Raw genomic sequence first — 20,322 nt, 5'->3', positions numbered from 1 at the left:
ATTTTCTGGAGCTCCGATGCCGTGGAAAATGGTCCCAATTCGGGAAAAAAATTCGTATACTTTGTGACAGTGACTTTCAAATGAAATTCTCCCACGGCTTACATAAAATTCGATTTGAAAATGCTGATGACCTGTCACGTGTACTCAAATTCCTGCGCGAAATCAACATCGAAATTTTTCGGCAATCAGCAGCGGAAGCAGATACATTCGACGTTTTGCTTAAAGGCATTTATCCCGAAACTCCCAAAGAAGACCTTCAAAGCGATCTTGAAGACGCCGGCTTTCGTGCTATCTGAATTGTCTATCTCAATTGGTTATCTACGTCCCGACGACGTAGTGTACGGTCACGAAAACTGCCCCTCTGGAAAATTGAACTACCAGACAACGATGAGTCAAGAAAAATACTTGGACTTAAACAGATAGCTTATATAGCTGTCACCTTCGAAAAATTCCACAAGGAACTCGAGCAAAATCACTCCAAGGCAGTGCTACCGGTGTCAGCTATGGGACTGCGGGGGAAACCCATGTGAACGACCCCAACACTGTATGAAGCTTATAGGAGAAATAAGTAGAATTATATTTCTTCTCAATGGTATGAAGTGCCCAAGATTTCATGCCATCCAGGAGTGTGTGAAAGTACGTGGTAACGACGATCCAGTGTGCTGCAATTGCGGGACGGTTGGACACCCCAGTAACTATCAGAGCTGCGCTGCTTATAAAAGAGCATTGAGAAAAATTCCGGCCAAAAATCATAGTTCCGGGGAAAAGAATCGACCTACCATCATTTTCCCCACGTGAAACGTTCAGAAGTCCAAAAAAAAAATCGGATAGCTACATTTGAACGATTCAGAAAAAGTACGTATTGTTTGGAAAAAATTCCGGAATCACAAAAAATCTTTCAGTACTACAGAAAACCGTAGATCGATTGAGTCCGCAGAAATAGTCGAGAAATCCGACAAGGAAAAAAAATCCTAAGTTAAACACACACACAACTAAGGCTCAACCAAAATTCATGAGTCTACCGAGTTCAGAAGAAACTCCGGACAAAGCGATCAATCGCGTAACACCGCAAAGCCCAATACAGATAAGTCTACGGAGTTCGTGAACAACTTCGAAAATATCCCAAAAAAAGTGACTCAGGAAAAATTTCACCCAGATCTGACCGAATGATCAGCACATCAGCCGCAGAGATGCCGTCCAAGGATGCTGATGGCTCCGGAAATCAGTCCTTCTCTTCGGATGATACCACGGCAAGCTCGAACTCCCAACGTACGAAATGTTTTCATTCCCAAAGTCGTCTTGCATTGAGGGCATCATGAAATGCGGCACGAGGAAGGAAAAAAACGATTATGGAGAAATTCCTGAATGAAGCTGGAGATATTTTAATCAAATAACTTTTATTTATTCGGAAATACTCTTCTCTTTTTTTCTACATTTCCTTTCACCATCTTTGATCTACAATACTATCTGTCTTTAAAAAAAAAATACACTTAAAAAAAATTCTTGAAAAAACTTTTTTTCTATCATTTTTCAAAACTTTGAAAATAATCAATTAACGCTATCCCTTGAATTTTACTATCTTCTTAATAACAGTATCGATTACAGGTCCAGCCAATGGGAGAAGAGCATGACTCTGCAGCCAATGATATGTGAGCCAGTGGCGTAGTTGAAGACACATCGTCTTTTCGAGCTTTCTTCACAGCTGAAAGCACTAATTAATAATCGTACTAATCATCTGATGGCTCTTGTGCTGGCATTTTACTTGCAAATTTTAAATGCTAATTAATGCTGATTTAAATTTAATGATCAGTGTCCATTTGTCATGACTTTGTCAAAAATTTTCCTTTTCACGTACATTCATTTTCACTGACGCATACATTACGCCCTTGTCTTTCCCTTCATACGTGGTCCCCACGGGACCACAGTTTTTAAGCCCGCTTACGTCTCGGAAGAGCTGGGCACGGGACATTATCTTTCATTCTGGTCTGGTCTCGGGAATACTGTTTTCCGTTTCGGTCGCGAATGTCCCTGTCGGGAATAAGACGACACGAAAAGAACTTTTACCCAAGGACAAAGAAAAAGTTTTTTTCTGTTACATAGAAACGTTACATTTACCAACGAACAACGACACATGTAAGAAAAAATGTAAACGAAAACAAAATAAATATACAGTACAGTATTTACTCAGACTAAAAAAATAATAATAATTCAGATACTAATATACGTATGTATAAATTTGAACTTAGAAACTAGGATGACTCGAAAGAAAACGGGAAAAAGTTTGTTATCCATCAATAATATTTGATTGATGCCAACGCATTCTTTCAAAATAATGAAAATCATGATCTTTCTTCTAACCACGATATACTCCTCCATAATACATCAGATGAAATGTTTGCTGGTTCTTGGAAAAGACTATGATATGCTCCTGGATATATCTGCAAATATTTCAAAAAAAAAACAAATAAATAAAATAAACGTTTTTCCTCTTCTTTCTCTCTTATATCTATTATATGCAAATGATGCGGAAGTGCATATTTCGAAATATTATCAATTTTTTTTAATCGAAGAAAATATTAAGCACTTTTCACTTACAATAAGTGATTTGTCGGTCGTTTTTGAGGCTTCGTGTAGAATTTCCGAGCCTTTAACGTTGCAAACTTTATCGGCATCTCCGTGCAGTAGCAGATATGGGAAATCCACAAAGTCTTTCTTCTTTAATATTTCCTGCAACAAGTGATTTTACGTTTCGCAATTTTTTAAACAGAATTTATCACTTACACCACCGTAAAGGAAACAAAATTACAGGTAGGTTGTGTTTGGAGACAAACCCCAAGTCGTCTAAATACGTGGGCTCACCTGAGAATGGTCCGTTAGCCCCGCGATAATAACGGGGATTTTCGAGAGCATGGTCCCAAGGATAGGGCTAACAGGGCTCCAGCCCTTGAGCCCGGAACGATTCCCATTTATTGTTTTTTCACGCTATAAATTAACTATGGAGGGGCCAGTGAAAAGGTCTCAGCCTAGGGGCTTCGGGATGTGGGGCGGGGGCATGTCCGAGAGTAATCATATAACTTGGCAGGCTCGTACGTCCAGCCTGGTAGAGAGGTCTCATAACTTTGCATGATGTTCTTCAGATGCCTTCTGGACCAGACGCGAACTTATGACTTTGCGGCTTACGAGCTATTAGAATTTTGCCACCATTTTCACGTTATAATTCAATGTTCTTGACCACCAATTGTTTAAATATGCCGTCTCTCCGAACTTCCCGCCCTGGGCTAGAGCTCGCTTAGTCCTCCTGAAATACGCCATTGCGCTGGACACATCCGCAAGTGTTTTGTAGGCACCCATTCAGATCGGATATTGCGAATTTTAGGTCTAAACTTTTCGGTCTAAAGCTTTCTAATAATTTCCTTTAAGATATGGATTTTGCTAACATAGAAAATGAACTACCATTAAAAAGCTATCCGTTGTATCCGATGTATCCCATTTCATCTATTATTGCTAGCGATTGTTGATGAAATACCTCAACATTTCGAATTTTTTGCTTGAAAAAATTGTCACTTAAATTTTTTTACTGTTTTGCTTATGGAGATTAAATTCAATGTATAAACAAAACTCTTATGTATTATGTTGCTATCTTTTAACGCTTGTGTCATTTTTATTGAGCTCGTATTTCATAAACTGCAACAAAATTTCTGCCTTTTATTTTCAACTGTAAAAGGGAGAGGGGAGGCCCAGCACCTTCTAGAGATAAAGGCCTCCGAACACTGATCGTGACGCCAGCAAGTAGTCCATTTTCCCCTCAGAATATTCAGGGAAAAAAATTCCTTGCTCGTGCAAGTATCATCGTTGTGCGGAAAAGAAATGATCGGGCCCAGAATTGGCGAGTTCTGTGTCCCACATCCAATCACCATGCGGTATTTGTGAGCCAACCAGGAGGATCCTACGCCAAAATAAGAAAAAAACGAAATAGGATGCTGTGGTTCAAAATGTGGCAAACTTGCTAGGTAGTATCAATGACGTTACAGATGAACTTGGCAACCCGTGCGGAGGCCTTCTATCTCTAGGAGGTGCTGGGAGGCCTCTGGTGTTGGTTACGTAAGAGAATACTTTCAACAAGCTTTGAGACACACTGATATCTCGCCTCAACAAATCTCGCTCAGTATTTGGTTCAGAGGCCTGAGGGTACAAACATAGTGCACGCTGGTTTCCGATTCTGCTAGTCCTTACTGATTGGTTAAAAACTTGAAATTCACCCAAGTTTTTAACCAACCCGTAATTAGCGTTCAGCGTTGACGCGAGTCAGCGTAACGACGCTGACTCGCAGCAGCATGTGCTATGTTCGTACCCTTATGTATGGTTCTAAAATTAAAAATGTCGACACGAAAAAAAACAAATTATAAAAACTCACATCTCCACTGCCGATAAGTGCTGCGGCAGTACGAGCCGTAAAATATCCATGAAACCGTAACGGATCAGAGTTCATCTTCTCGATCTGTACTTTGTCCCTGCAACTCAACGAGATGTCGGCGTATGCTATGGGTAGTTTGGGAATAATACTTCCTAGTAATTTTGCTGCTGCAACCTGCGAAATACATGAACAGAATATACAGGGTGATTCAAAATTCATGGGACAAACTTTACGAGGTGGCATAAGACACCTAAACAAGTATTCTTGGTCATAGAATGTTTGGTCGAATCGCAATAGCTAAGACGGTAGAGGGTGTTTTCAGAGAATGCACAACAGCACTTCACCAAAAAGCAAATATCATATTTCTCCGACAGATTTGCTGCGATATGCTCTATCAGCCACTCGAGGTTGCAGGGGGAGTGTAATGTGGTAGGCCTCCTTATGGTGTAACTTGGGTAACGCAAAATCTACCACAAGTCATTGCACTGCATGTCGTTGTTTGGCACAATATGATCTTGATGGTCGTCGCAGCAATAAAAAGCCGAATTCCAATCCGATCCGAGAGTGCATATGCACCCTGGTTGATAGAACATATCGCAATAAATATGTTGGAAAAATATAATATTTGCTTTAGGTGAAGTACTGTTGTGCACTCCCTAAAAACACCCTCCACCGCTTTCACTATTGCGATTAGACCTTTTTAGGTGTCTTATGTCACGTCTTAAAGTTTGTCCAATGAATTTAGAATCGCCCTGTATTTTGTAATACTAATGACGGAAAAGCCTAAAATTAATATTTTGCTTACTTTTATAGGAGTGGCAGTCTCGGGATTGGACATCAATGCTGGTGCTGCTGCAACAACGCCCTTCAAATTTTTTTTATGCTCTAAACCTAAGATGAGTGATATGGCACCTCCCTATGAAAACAATGAATTAAAATATAATTACAACCACCTGGTCATTTTATATTCACGAGAGATAATTAGCCCGGGACCTGCAATTTTAAGCCGAATGACTGCTCAAACCCCATTCGACCCAAGCCAGGATTCAAAACCATGCTAGTCGAAAAGGATGTTAAAGCGGTATCCACGTGGCTGTCAGAAAGCCTTATGCTTTGTTATAAATCTTCGAGTAGTTTACCCTGTAATGACTGAATCCTGTTTTAAAAACTAGTCAGACACACACAAAAATCTCTATAAAAGAAAAATACCTTTCGAGCAGGTGATAGACGAGAAAATATCCAACGTGTATAGGAAAGCTTAAAATATACAAATCAAAACATCATACAATTGTTTCGGTGCTAATATAGCCCTTTCTTCAGTGGAAATGAAGGATATTTCTGTGCTGTAACCAGGGCCTCTTTCTCACATAGGCAAAAACGAAGCACGTACCCAGGGTTCACAAATTTTCAGGGTCCAAAATTTGGCTACCTTTTGTATCTTAGGCACGGACCCGCATGCCCCTCTTCTGCATACGTTTCTGTGCCTCAAAGAACATTATATACGTCACGGCCAAAGCCCAGTTGATCCGGCCAAGTCTGAAGTTCGGGCTTTGGTGGGCTCCTATATATCGATGCCCTTTGTACACACTGCCCGTCACTATTACCGATTGAACGAACTAGTGAGATCTTCGGACTGACGTTCTCTCTGGATATACGTCAGGGGGGACCTGCCGGAAAGATGACCGAACTTGTTCGTTTAGAAGAAGTAAAAGTCGTAACACAAGGTTACCGTAGGTGAACCTGTGGTAGGATCATTAGAGATTTCGTGAGTTCTTCCCGGAAACCCTCTATCGATTACTCCGTGCTGAGCCAAGACAGCCGGAGAAGCAAAATGAAACACGGGAAAATGAGAAACGGCTTGACAGCCGAGAGTAGAAGGCAGAACGAAAGGCAAAAATTGAAAAAAACCAGAAAGGTAAGCGAACTGTCGTTATCGCCCGGGTTTACAGTGCTGGACGCTGTCACTCTCTGCGCGCCTGATGTGGGTCGGACCGGGTGTCCTGTGGTAGAAACAGTGACGGTGTCATACTTCCAAGTCGTGAGGCTTAAGTCCAAGGCAGAACACCACTCAGGTGGCTGTTCGCGGCAAGGAAATTGCGAAGCTACTTTGAGCAGTAGATCACTCGGCTCGTGGATCGATGAAGAACGCAGCCATTTGAGAGACTTGGTGGGAATTGCAGGACACATTGAGCATTGACTGTTCGAACGCACACAGGGGTCTCGGGTATTAAGCTTGCACACGGTATACGAGTCCCGACCCTACGCAAAAGAGAGAGTTCAAGGTGCGAGGTCGCTGCTGCCGAAATGATCACGCGGACGAGAAGGACGGTCGCTAGAGACACTGTCAATCAGGGTGGGGGCAGATCCGTCTGAGAAGAGAGATGTTCGGTGACGGGGCCAAGACGAGTGACAAGAGAGAGCGTGGACAAGGCCCCCCACAAGGGGTAGGCTGACAAAGCTCCAGTCCTGGGGCCGGGACGATTTTCACCATTTTTTGTTTTTTTACGCTATAAATTCATCATAAAGGGGACCCGTGGAAGTCTCGTCGGGGGCCCCCACAAAAGATCCCAGCCTGGGGGCCTTGTTTCAGGATGTGGGGGCCATGAGCGTGGAACTCGGGATTCGGGGTCGAGGAAACCAGCTTGGCTTTTGGCAGAACGTTAGCTCAAAAGTGCTAAAGGAATCTCGAGGATTCGCCGGCGATGGTGCATCTGGGCCGCCACGGTCACCTCCCGGAGAGAATCCTACTGTCGACCTCAGATCAGACGAGACGACCCGCTGGATTTAAGCATATATATTGATGATTTGGTGTCATCACCAAGTTGGCGTATTTTTTGGTGATAATTATGGCCATTTATAATTATGGTTTGCTATGGCAACCCAAACGGTCAAAGGAATCGGAATATCGATATCTTAGGGATCGATATACACACACAGGGACAGATAGATATATTCAACCAAAGCTCGAAATTCGGATATTGTCCGGATCAACAGGAAAGTTTGTGAACTGGATGAACTTTGGCTATAACATACAAATACAAATACAACACCACAACAGGCAAAATGCCCAACGAGGTGGCTGAAAAAAAGATGCCCATAAAAATATGGATATCATATATTTCCAAAAAAAAAATATAGCAACCCAATTAAAAATGCAATTAACAAAAAATTGTAAGCAATATATACACATGATAAAATATTATACAATGCCCATAAAGAATACCTACGGTTGTCTTATTCTAAGTATGGATAGCTTCTCGATTTACCCCAACATGTTTATCGTATTTCTTTTTAAACGTGTCAATTGTATTACAATTTACTACCTCCGGGGGTAAGCTGTTCCATTTATTAACAACCCTATTAGAGAAAAGTTTCCTGCGACACCATAACCTTGCATTGTCCCTCACCAATCGATACTGGTGTCCCCTTGTAAAAGCAGTTATAGCATATATAAGAGGGTCCCCCAATTTGATCATTTTTGTCGCACCACGGTAATTTTCTGCACACGAGGGCTAACTAGACGGGGACCTACAATGTATTACTAATTCCGAACGGCAGCCCTTTTTTTTTATACTCACCTAGAGGTTGGTGCACTAACCCCTTGATGTGGGACTCCCTGCGGTAGTAATCTTTTTCTGTGGTCATATCACCGTTTCTGTCGTACCCCTGTGTCAGGAAAGCTTCTGACAAGAACGAACCGGCTATCGAACTCTCGACACCTCTAAACATTCTCTGGTATTTTAGGCGAATATCTTATCGACCTGGGCTACCGCTCCCCTAAGAGGCCCCAAAAACTCATATATAACCTGGACCCGAAGTTATGAGGAACAGGCCCTCTCTCTGTACCATACCATTTTCTTCTTCCTTCATTATTTTCACTGAAGAAGGAGCTATATTTGCCTCGAAACAGCTATATAATGTATAGATAGATAGATAGAACCGCTCACAGCCCCGGACTGATTATATAATGTATACAGTATTTTGAGAAAACTTTTATTTTTTTATGTGAATCATATATGAGGGTGAATAATATTGTATAATCAACAACATAACAATATTACTCCTGTAAATATCTTTGTAAACAACGTGTTAAACAAATAAATATAAAAATGGTGAGAGTAATTCATTAATAGTAAATTCAAACATTACCATTGAATGTCCAAAGAGAAATAGTGGAGTTTTAGGAAACTTCTTTTGGATAATGTTCACGTGCTGTATGGCATCTTCGGCAAGTTCACGAACACTGGCAACATCTGCTCGGCGGCCTTCGCTTCGACCATGACCCACTGCGAGAACAGTACACTTATATGGTCATAATCCCACACCACATTTCATTTTATCGACAGAAATCATAAATGATAGTAAAGCAAATACATTGGTGGTCCCACTCCCATCGTCCAATTATTTCGAGCTTCAAATATATTGTTTTTAAAATTAATTACTCGTAACGCCATCAAGGCTATAGTACCTGTTCGAAAGGTATCTCCACCCGGCGTTGCTATTAGCTCCATCATCATAAATCAATGTAGAAAATTCGTTAGCGGTCAACGTAAAAAAAACCGCGTTTTTTACTACGACTATCTTTTATCCTCGGTATTTTAGGATTGAAAAAAAAAATCGGAAAGTCTGTGAACTAAACAAACACAATAAAATGCGCAAAAAAAACCGAATTGAATGTAATGACGTCATGGTGGTTGGGCTCAAAGGCCTGACGTTATTTCCCAAGATAATCGTAGATTTATAGTAATTTTCTGAAAGCTTCTCGACTATCTTTTATGAGGCTAACCGAACCTGACCTTGAAATCCTCGAATCAATCGACATACTTTCCAAACGGTTAGCTGAAAAAAAAAAAAAATCGAGTAGAGTTTCGACCGCAATTAATTTTTTCGATGTATAATGCGTTACGTCAAAGATGGATGCGAATGGTTATGTATTATTATAGGATCCGGCCTCGAATCTGGTAAGCAACAGACGTCTTTCAAGAACGGAAGTTTAGAAGTAAACAAGAGAGAGAGAGAGTTCGGCTACCTTTAGTAAACAACAACGTTGAGTATACGACCTATCAATTTAATGACGTCATACTCTAAGAAGGTCAAAAGTGAGGTGTTGAACACATAATTTACGGCGAGTTTTGTTTTCACTGACATCTTATCGGATTGTTTGTTATATGTATATTCTCAATTGGAGACACAAATATTTTATGGCCTTGATTAAGTTCTTGTTCGTGTTTTGAACATGTTTTTTCTCCACCCTATGATTTTGATTTGTTACGTCATAGATAGTTGGGAAAAAATGAGCCTACGGCAAAACACACAATCCCTATCAGTTTCATGATAATAGTTATTACTATTACTTTTATTTATGACTGCTCTCACTTAGCTGGTAATTATCTCGAAATGCAACATATATACATAATATGGAAATAACATTTACGAATATTCTAGAAAAATGAGGTAATAATTTATGGACATCTTTTGCAGTTTTATTAATTTTTTCTCCCTACGATACCTCTTCTAGGCTAATCTGAATAGGACCTGAAGTTCTTGACGTCGATTTTGAATGACTGCAGAAGGATATTCATAGCTCCCTACACGCCCTCCGGAATTCGAACCAGATATTAATACAGGGTTTTTATAATTAAAGTTCCACTTTGAAATGCCCGTAAAAGGAAAACTACTGGACAAAATGTTATCAAACTTGGTAATAGTATACAAGAGGTCATAAGATTCAATTTTTTTGCAAAAAAAAAAGTTCAAAAACTCACTACCAGTGGGGAATGGTGCTGTATGCAATATTGTTAAACGAAATAAGACACGAAGACATCGGTTTAAAATGTTTTTAATCGTTTCTAAAACGAAACTGTTTGTGAGGTTTTGGCGGAATTGAAAATTGCGATACACCGACATGTCCGTCACACATTGATCCTGATATGCTAAGAGCTACTGTTGAGAACGCAGTAATGCGATTTAACTTGCTTTCAGAAAATGGCAGACGCTACATTGAACATGCATTGTAACACAGTTACGGATTTGTTCAAAAAACTGAAAAACCTGAATTTCAAGTTTTTTGACAAATCCGTAACGACGCCGACTTGCAGAATCGAAACCCCAGCCTCCTCTATGTTTGTACTCTTACCCAAGAGATTCGTATTCATGGTACATGGAGTTGATTGTTATATAATATACAGATATATAGTTACCATGGTCGTGAGCGAAAACAAAGAACTTCCTTTTAACCATTTCTAAAGCCAATTGTTCGTACATCATAGTGTGATCCATAACCCCATGTAACATCAACAATAAAGCCCTGTAAAAGCAATTATAAAAAAATTCACAAAATTAAGAAACTGCATTAAAACAATGTTAATTAAACATTGTTAAAACATTTAGCTGTGCTCATTAAAAATTAGTATTTTCCATTGACGGTTTTAAATAGAATTACAGTAGACTTTCGATAATCCGGCCCATCCGGTAATCCGGCTTTTTTTAGGCGAGTTTTCTTCGAACATACAAGAGGAAAACATGCCACCCTATGTCTGTGTGCAGAAGTTTATATCATTTAAATAGGATTTTTCAATTGGCTTCCAGTAATCCGGTGATTTCGATAATCCGGCACACCCTGGTCTAATATGAGCCGGATTAGCGAGAGCCTACTGTAGTGTAATCACAGTTGTGTTGAAAATATTCATTTGCTCAAAAATTCCCATTCGTCCGTTTCAAAGGTGCTATCACATAATACGTGTAACATACATAAATTGATTAACACAAGATTACAAATTTTGAGTCATAAGTCATAATTACATCGTTTCTAGATTGACAGTGGCATCCTATTGCAATATGATGCAATCATTCTGTACGGTACATAGTAGTATGATAGGGAGATAGCGTCACTAGGTGGCTCCGCGGAGTAATCGAAACTAGCTTTGATCCATTTCTTTCGAGAGAACATGCAGTCCACATAAAATAGATTCTATTATAACTTTTGAAGTTACTGTTGCAGAGGATTCACTACAGGATTTGTGGATAGCATATCTGTGCTGAGATATATGAAAGCACCATATCTGCCGGTCGTTATGGCAAGCAAGAGATTTGCGCTTCATCAAGGATTGACAATCTCTGACTTTGGGAGAAAGGAATTATGTAGATGACTACTGGCCAAAAAGGAGAAACAATTCATCGTGTTTATATACGTATCTGACTAAAAGTGTGGTTAAAAAACAATAGACAAAATTGAACCAGCTTTCAAATATCTGGATGAAAAATATCGTCAACTTACCGAAACCAGAACTAAAAAGGCAGCCACACTAAGTTCGACAATTCTTCAGCGACCAGAAATTTTGAACTATTTTCAAAGTGAAGAAACGTTCTAGATGCGTTTTTTGCAGAGTGGGGTGAATTCAGTTCGAAATGTCAATGTACGTATAATATTATAAGGATCTGGTTTAAAAGGACACTGGCTTTATTTCATGAATTTGATCCAAAAATGTCATATAAACATTCGTTGTTCCCACACACAATTCGATTTTTTCTCATGTAAGTTCAGGAAGGTCAGTAATGAGCATGGTTTTTCCATCAAAATGGTACTATGATAGAGCAACGTTACGAGTGAAAGTAGTCCACCTTGGCGCTCATCAAAGATGCTCCTCATCTAGATTACAACCGACAGGCAAAAGGGAAGTAGAAGGTCAGAAACAAATAAATGAATTCACGACATGCATTACCCACATATTTCTCAAACACGTATGGGAATACATGTCACCGCAAATAAAACGAAATTAACATAGATTTTTTTTTCATGGTCATATTCGTTTGCACACGATTCAGGATTTGACTGTTTTTATCTCGGAAACAGAAGTAAAAAAAAATTTGCCTTGTATTGCAATGGACTCATGGACGTGTCAACGCACACGATCCGAAAATATATCCACATTTAGTAATCACAAAAAAGACGCTGACCCACGTGACAGGTCGTTGACCAATCGAAAGAACTGTTTTCGATTAGAAACTCTCCGTGACGGTTTAGCGAATCAATATAAGTTATGTCTCGGTATTTTAGTTATTTTACGAAAAAATAATGAGTGGGGGGGGGGGTGTCTAATCTTCTAAATCATAATTATAAATTGATTTTGAAATATTCTAATGAAATATATATTATATCTAGAAATATCCAGTGCATTGTAATTGAGGTGTTGACCCTGGAGTTACGCTTAAATCATCATTGCTTTCCTTGTCTGATTCATTCGGAAGTAAACCTTGACCAACGAGAGACATCAAAGAAAAAGAAAATCCAATTGACAAATACATAATAAAAAAGCTCAGATATCTTTCCTTAATTCATTTCAAGGAATTGAGTTGCGTGAACTGAGGTCATAAAACCTGAAATTGAGGAGCCATGTCGCGTGCTTATTAGATCGAATTTTCTTCGAATGCATTATCACGTTAATCATTCGTAAAAAGGAGAGAAAAAAAAAACGTTGATTGATAGAAACGTTGATTGATACTCGTATTCTTCAAACAAGAATCTTTGATTGAAGAAAATATGCATAATATATTCAAGCCTGTCCACCTTGATGAAATCCTTGTCTTTCCACGTAGGTTGAAATGATATTGCCACAGACAGAAGCGTGGAAATCTATTATACAGAAATGTACTTGATACATTCATTTCTTCATTTTTAGAACCTTAGATTTCACCTTCTTTTTATATGCAGGGTGTATAGCTAACAGCACGAACCGCATATTACTGGTGAAATATTGATCCTAGAAGCATACTTCTAATTAGAAAAAATATCCAAATATTCATTTATTTATTTATACAATATTGTTGGCTGTGGGGTCTATACAAGAGGATGCGATTGAGAGTGACAAAAATATTGTTTGATATTGCACCAAAAACTAGTGACAGTGGGGGAGTCTACAATAGAGCTGGACAGTTTGTTCCATCCACCAATGGTACGAGGAAAGGAACTGTATTTAAAGCAGTCAGTAAAAGTGAAAATAGGTTTTTATTTTAAGGAAATGGCTAAGTCTTCTGGAGATGCAGGATGGTTTGGCTAGGATACCAGTAGTATCAAAGTTGGGATCCCCATGGAAAATCTTATATGACAGGGTTAATAGAGAAATGAGACGAAGAGTGGAGAGACGGAATTTGCCCGAGTGGCATGGTGGTAAGATGCTCGTCTACCATCGTGAAGGTTGTTGTCAGGGTCCCGGGTTCGAACCCAAGGGAGGATATCGATAAGATATTTTCCCTAACGAACTCGAGGCGACCACCGATAGACAGCGCCTTCGCTTCCAGCCCATCTCACAATAAATTGGCAGTAAATTGCAATATAGCGATATGGCCAGAGTTGGTGTTTGGTGAAGTAGGCCACTATGGTGACTGGCAAAAAATTGTATTGGAGAGACGGAAGAGATGAAGTTCGTTTTTAAGTTCGGTCACGGAAACAAAAGATGACCAGCAGTCGTGGACAAATCGGGTGGATTTGTTTTGGATTGATTCGAGTTTGTCTATATTACTGGAGGTGGGTACCAGATTTCAGCGGAGTAGGAAAGAACGGGATAAGATTGGTAGCAGAGTAGTCTGATATCCCGAGTGGAATGCTTGAGGTTGCTGCGGAGGAGAAAAGTTTGTTGAAACATTTCTGGTAAACGTAGTCAACATATTTGGTCCAACGTAAGTCGGCTGAGATTATGACATCGAGGTATTTAATTTGAGAAACTTGGGATAACGTTAAAATATTGATGGAGTAAGAGTATTCAATAGGAAGTAATTTAACGAGTAACTCTCGTGTGAACTGTTTTTGAGATATTGATAGACATCTGCCATAATGAACACCAGTCAGCGATGGAAGCCAGGTCATGTTGGAGAAGTTCTTGGTCGGACTCTAGGTGAATGATACGGTAAGTTTTATATGTATAGTCATCTACAAAGAATCTAGTGGTGCAGTTGAGGGATTCTGGTAGGTCATTGATGTAAATTACGAATAATAACGGAGAGAGGACCGATCCTCGAGGGGTACCAGACTTTACGGAGGCGTATGGGGAGTTAATATCTTTAAAATGAACAAACTGTTTACGATATTTTAAAAAAGCCTCCTACCATTTAAGTAATTGTACGTTGAGTCCAAGATTAGAGAGTTTAAGGAGAAGTTTATGACATGAGGAACTTTACCGTAAGCTTTAGAGAAATCTAGGAAAATGATATCAGTTTGTGTAGGTTTTTATCGATGGCTCCCGAGAGGTCGTGGGTGAAGAGGGGCAATTGAGAGGGATTGTCTAAAGCCGTGTTGGTTGGGGAAAAAATGTTGATGGAGTCTAAGTGGATACGGATTTCTTTTGCTACAATATGTTCGAAGATTTTACAACAGGAGGAGGTGATTGCTATTGGCCTAAAGTTAAGGGGATCGGAAAGTGGACCTGAAATTTGTGGATTGGAATAATTTTTCAGTCGTTGGGGAGGATAGCAGTATTTAGGAAAACATTCAACACAAAATTAAAAAATAGTCGGAGACTAAATAACGTTGTAAATCTCAAATAAGTCATTCATATTGCAAGCAAGGAGTTGTATAGTTATTGAAATAAAAAAAATTTGCTTTTTATACGGACACTCTGTGCTGAAAAACCCAATTAGAAAGTTTAGAAAGTTGTTGCCCTGTCTCTCCTGACGCCAAAAAAAAAAAAAAAAAAAAATCCACGTTTCTATGTGCAATATTCGCAGAGATATTTTAACTCAAAACTTAGAGGAAGGTTGGAAAGAAAAGCATAAACGAGGGAAAGAAGTGTTGTCTGTTAGTTTTTGCTGTTCAATCCCAATTTTCCTCCGATTTTTGAAATCAAATATCCCAGTAAATATTGCACTTAGAAACGTGGAGTATTTTTTGTTGGTATCAGAAAAAACAGGGCAACAACTTTCTAAGTGGTTTTTTGAGTACAGGGTGTCCGTATAAAGAGTCTATGAGGCCCAAAATTGTATTGCTTAACTTGAAGTTTGGATATTCGATTTGAAAGACCCCTACAAAAAAAAAAGCGGCATTTGGGGTCCCCATGAGAGTAATCAAAGATGTTTGGTTCATAAGCGAATACATGTATATGCTGTTTAAATTTTGGGAATAAAATTGCAAGGACCCCAAGCCAATACTCTCTTTGTTGGCCCGGAAATCAGACCCAGTTGGCACTGTAAATACGTTATTGTGTAAAGAAGGTTTTTTGGGGGTTTTTCTTAATTTGAATTGTGGTTGTGTTTGACATAATAGCACAGATATACACTGATTAATCATTTCAAACCAGAAAAATGCAAAAATATGAATGCATTTATTTGAACTGTATTTTATTTGAACTATTCAGTGATTACTGTTATGTTACGGTTTATTTTTTATTCCCGGCGGATTAACCGTTGTTTTCGGTTATCCGAGATCATCTTCCCCATCATTATCCTGGATAATCGAGGTTCTACTGCAATGAAAAATTTCTTCAGAAGTTGATTATTGAATAGAATTGTTACAATACAATTAAATGCTTAGAGTCCATTGCATATAATTGATCATTGCAGCCATAGTAAACGAAATTAGAAAAACCAGCGACTACTGTGAATTTATTAAAGAGTATATTGTAGCATGCAACAAAAGAACGATTTTTGTCTTATTTTATCGTGAGACAAATCACAATAACTCAATAATTAGACCGTGGCTTGACCACGTTATTATAACAATAGCCACACCTATCTCCTTTGTTTTCTTTTGGATGTAACCAGCGAATGTTGCGTTTGGAACACGCGTTATTGTATCACTGTTCTCAACTATACGTTGTGCATTGAATATACTGTGTACTTCAAGGGATATGTTTTGATTGAGATTTTTCTTTTTTATGATCTCCAAAATATTCATTGCAATGCGTTGAAAGTTGCATGGTTAAACATTAGTCTCGTTGCTTCATACGTGGAGGAAAAAATATTCATTAGAAAATCAGTAATCATTTCCTTGAATCAAGGGAGTTCCCAGAGAGAAGACTAGGTCACCAGGCATCGTGCCAAGTCGATGTTCCCAATGTTTGAGTCGATGACTCTTCTTATTGCATCTATTTGGCGTTTTATTTTGATATTGCATAATATAAATATATATATAATTTGATTTTTTTCTTTTTTTACTGAATTTCAATTAACCTCTGAAAATATTTTGATAGTAGCTTGTTTCTAAAATTTATGAATGAATTTTTAAGTTATAAAATGTAGGGAATAAAATAAATTAGCAAATTTGTTAGCCTTTTTGAATGAAACTAGAGCGAATAATATCTAATTTTTTAACAAATTTGTGTCACCAACATTTCCAAGAAACCGCATAAATTCTTTCACTGATAACAATGAAAAATGATTTTTACCTTCTTTTACCACTTGAACTTATTACTAAAATTCTGTGGCACCTTACAAATACCGTATTTTCTCCCTTATAGGGCAAGGTTTTTGTTCAATTTTCACTACTTCAAAAACGTCCTATATACGCGAGTGAATAGCTGAAGAAAAAATGTCACTAAAAGACAAAAAAATCAATGAAAAATGAGAATCAATTTAAGAATAACTCCAGAACTATTTCTATAATTTTTATGATATTTTCAATGTACAGTAAAATAGTTTACTCGCTTAACGAGTTTGTTTTGAACAATGAAACCTCTTTAAGGCCAGGATTACACTATAGAAGTTTTGTAAGAGTGCTTTCATAAAACTTGAAAATACAACTAATGGACTGATCGGTTGCATTTGCTTGAATGTAACCAATCAGTTATGGCATCAAGTACATGGATAAACTACCATCACTCTTTACCAACAATAAAACAACTGCATTTAACAGAAACATAGCAATAGGGTCCTTCTGAGCTACACAATTAATCCTTAAATGCGTATCTTTGCATATGTACAGGCCATTTTTCAACTCGTATTGTTGATATTAAACCTATAAATTCATAATTTTACTTATATGTATCTCGGAAAAAACTGGTAGGAAAAGGAGAAAAAGGTATGGCATACCACACTTACATATTTAATGCACTTCAATATTACAAGAAAACGCATTTTAAGTTTTTCCCCCAACCCTTAGATTGAAAGGATAGTCAACATAAAATAAAAATTGGAGAATTTAAGGGTCAAGTAATAATTATATAGTATAGATTTACTCCTCCTGCATCTGCCAAGTCGAGTCAAGAAGAAAATGAAACTATCTCCACTCATATATATCAAAAAATGGCCCGCAAGAACGAAGAAGGGTATACAAAGGCCACAACAGGCAAAATTTCCAATGAGGCGGCTCAATGAATATACCCGTAAAAAATATGGATGTCAAATATAACTGAAGTACAACAACCCAAAAATAAGAGCAATTATCACGAAAAACTAATACGTACTAAAATAAAACTAATAAAAACGAATGATTATGATAAAATAAAATACAACTGCCCATAAAAAATTATGTTTCTGTTATGCAAGTGTATGGATAGCTTCTCAATTTATCTCAACATGAACATCATATTTTTCTTCAACCTTTTATTTGGCAATGTTGCTCTCAAAAAAGCAACACACGAGTTTCTTATAATTTTCTTCAAGTAAAGGCATTTTTATATTGTGAGTCCGTTTCGGCATTAATGCTTCTAAGCAGCCCCTAAACATTCAATTTTTACTTACGAGTTGTTTATGAAGTTTTTATAATTAGCAGCAGAATGGCTCAAAGGTACATGTCTCCTTTTTCTTGACAAGCCAAAGAAGAACGATTTTCGACCTTTGCATTTTGGAGTGAAATACCATGTATGGAAGAGTGACATTGCTCAGAATTCTTCAACAATGATAGAAGTTTGCAAGCAATAAATGACTTTTTGTATTATTCTAATCTATGTAAATCATAATACACACAGTGACTAGCTCAAAAAATGCAACATCAAATATTTTTTTTAAATATTGACATTATTTTTTTTTTGTCATGAAATGACACTCAGGGTACCTCATTTGCTTAATATTACCCCTAAAAATGTTCTCTCTTGGTTATTTCTATGCTTGCCAATTAAAGAGTTAAACGTGCCCTATTGTAGTAGAATTCACGACACCTGGAGGTGAGCTATTCCATTTATTCACAATCTATTTGAGAAAAATTCCCCGTGACACTACAGCGTAGAGTTGTCGCTAGAGTTGATATTGATATCACTAGCGAAATGATGGTTTATTAATTTTACTCATTGACTCATTTAATTTGACTCATTGTCCATCTTATCCATTCCTTTGAATATTTTAAAAACTTCAATCATATTCTCCCCTCCAACAACTGCGTTCTTCCAATGCAAACATAGAGAGTACTTCAGTACACAAGAGTGATTTCTTTAATATGGAGGGAAAGCTAACATTAAATCTATGAGAATTCTCGGCTAAAAAAAAGCAGCCCAAAAGCGAGGTTTCGTCGTAATTGAATAATTTTCTATAACTTACATTCGCTTTGAATTACCATAGAAAAATTTCTCAAAAAATTCAAATTGGGATAAAATTAGAAAAGATATTGTATTCTCACCTCGGTTTTTGAGTCGGCTCCCAATAGTAGCATCGAATATTTTTTTTCTTGCGATTGAGAAAATCACCATTGTAAGTATGGTAATCGACAAATTTCTCATTGGTCATTCTAGATATTAGTTTAAAAGAGAAACTAAGTGATTTTTTAAAAATGTTATGGTGCGTTGAGCCCGCAACGCAAAAGCCGGTGTTACCACGCTTGACTATAAAGAGAGTAAAGTAATAAGTCGTTGCTGACACGACAACGCGGCCGCGTTAAATACGATCTGTTCCCAAGGACGACCGTTCAAAAACCTTCACCTTATTACTAACTTACTCTCGCGTGGTTTTTCTCGCTCACGTAATACGTACTCCATGCCGCTTGGCAACACTTCCGCCATTACAAGACGCGTTCATTAGAAGAAAAGAAAAGGGAATATGTGTGTGTCTTGCTTCCTCTTTCTCTCGTGTCTTCCAAGAGTTCATCCGTTTGAACCTGAGTAAACCATCTTCGAAATGACACCTCCTTTAAACTGCGAAACCACTAAATCAAGACCATTGAAATCGATCGTTTTCACCTTAGAGCTTTCTGTGTCTTCAAACGTTACTTCCGGGTGCAATGTTACACAAGATGTTTCATCAAAAGTGTTCGAAACAAATAAAAATTCTACGGTTCCTTTTAACGCTTTATCTGCTGACGGTACCTACTGGAGTACAGTAGGATCTCCCAAATCCGGACCGGTGTTCGCCAATACGCATCTAGATGCGTGATTCACGCGTCAAAATTCAATTTTATTTCTCTAAATTTTGTTGAGGAGTGAAAATACTTCTTCAAATTTTGAGTAATTTTCTTTAATAGAGTTCTTTAGTGAGATATTTCTCACTGATGAAACAAAATATCTCCTCTTTTTGCAAAAATACCCCTTAAAATTTTGGAGAGGAGTGAAAAATTATTCTTCATAATTATATTTTCAGATAATACTGATCCGGGCGTTTCGGCTGAATTTTTTTTCCTCAACCGAGGAGTTTCAATGTTTTTTCTTTGCCCATATTGTTTCGGCCTTTTCTTCATCCGGCACTTTATTCCTTTTTTGTGCAATGTAACCTCGTTTATACGACGTTCAAAAGATCGAGTCAAAACGTCGCACAAACGAATTTAACTGGAAAACACAATATTTTCTCAAAACTAGTGCATATTATAAAAAATTCTTTTTGATCCGCATTAAAGATATAGATCCACACATGCTGATAAGTATGAATGAATAATAATAGCATTCTGTAATTTCAAAATCATTTTAACACGATTACCACATTTTCTATTTTCTTGTAAGGGGCCGTTCAAGTATTACGTAAGCAAATTTTTAGCCATTTTTGACCCCCTTCCCCCCCCG

General features: G+C 38.0%; 1 protein-coding gene and 1 pseudogene across 2 annotated transcripts; one reads left to right on the top strand and one right to left on the bottom strand.

Annotated features, from left to right (window-relative positions):
- Positions 1–2,161: 2,161 nt before the first annotated feature.
- Positions 2,162–19,249, bottom strand: LOC149085295 (monoglyceride lipase-like). 2 transcript variants are annotated; one of them, XM_089233230.1, is made up of 7 exons: positions 18,954–19,249; positions 10,615–10,721; positions 8,564–8,700; positions 5,220–5,330; positions 4,415–4,588; positions 2,596–2,727; positions 2,162–2,438 (listed from the first exon to the last, which is right to left on the bottom strand). In XM_089233230.1, the coding sequence occupies exons 1-7, from the start codon at positions 19,058–19,060 to the stop codon at positions 2,340–2,342; spliced, it is 867 nt and encodes a 288-aa protein (XP_089089356.1). In that variant the 5' UTR covers positions 19,061–19,249; the 3' UTR covers positions 2,162–2,339. The 2 variants fall into 2 exon arrangements, with proteins under 2 accessions (XP_089089356.1, XP_089089357.1); XM_089233231.1 differs by lacking the exons at positions 10,615–10,721; positions 18,954–19,249 and adding an exon at positions 8,883–9,015.
- Positions 6,518–6,668, top strand: LOC149085296 (5.8S ribosomal RNA; annotated as a pseudogene).
- Positions 19,250–20,322: the final 1,073 nt, after the last annotated feature.

The sequence above is a fragment of the Pholcus phalangioides genome, unplaced genomic scaffold (genome assembly GCF_987345545.1).
Source record: "Pholcus phalangioides strain wild (caught in Gottingen) unplaced genomic scaffold, Ppha-v1.0 ptg000007l_1, whole genome shotgun sequence".
NCBI classification, from domain to species: domain Eukaryota; kingdom Metazoa; phylum Arthropoda; class Arachnida; order Araneae; family Pholcidae; genus Pholcus; species Pholcus phalangioides.
This window is presented reverse-complemented; position numbering and strand designations above follow the sequence as displayed.

Coding starts and splice junctions, on each gene's coding strand:
- LOC149085295 (XM_089233230.1), bottom strand. CDS start 19,060: ATGACCAATGAGAAATTTGTCGATTACCATACTTACAATGGTGATTTT. Junction 8,701..10,614: donor TGTTTTCGCTCACGACCATG/GTAACTATATAT, acceptor CTGTTCTCGCAG/TGGGTCATGGTCGAAGCGAA. Junction 5,331..8,563: donor TTCTCTTTGGACATTCAATG/GTAATGTTTGAA, acceptor TTGTTTTCATAG/GGAGGTGCCATATCACTCAT.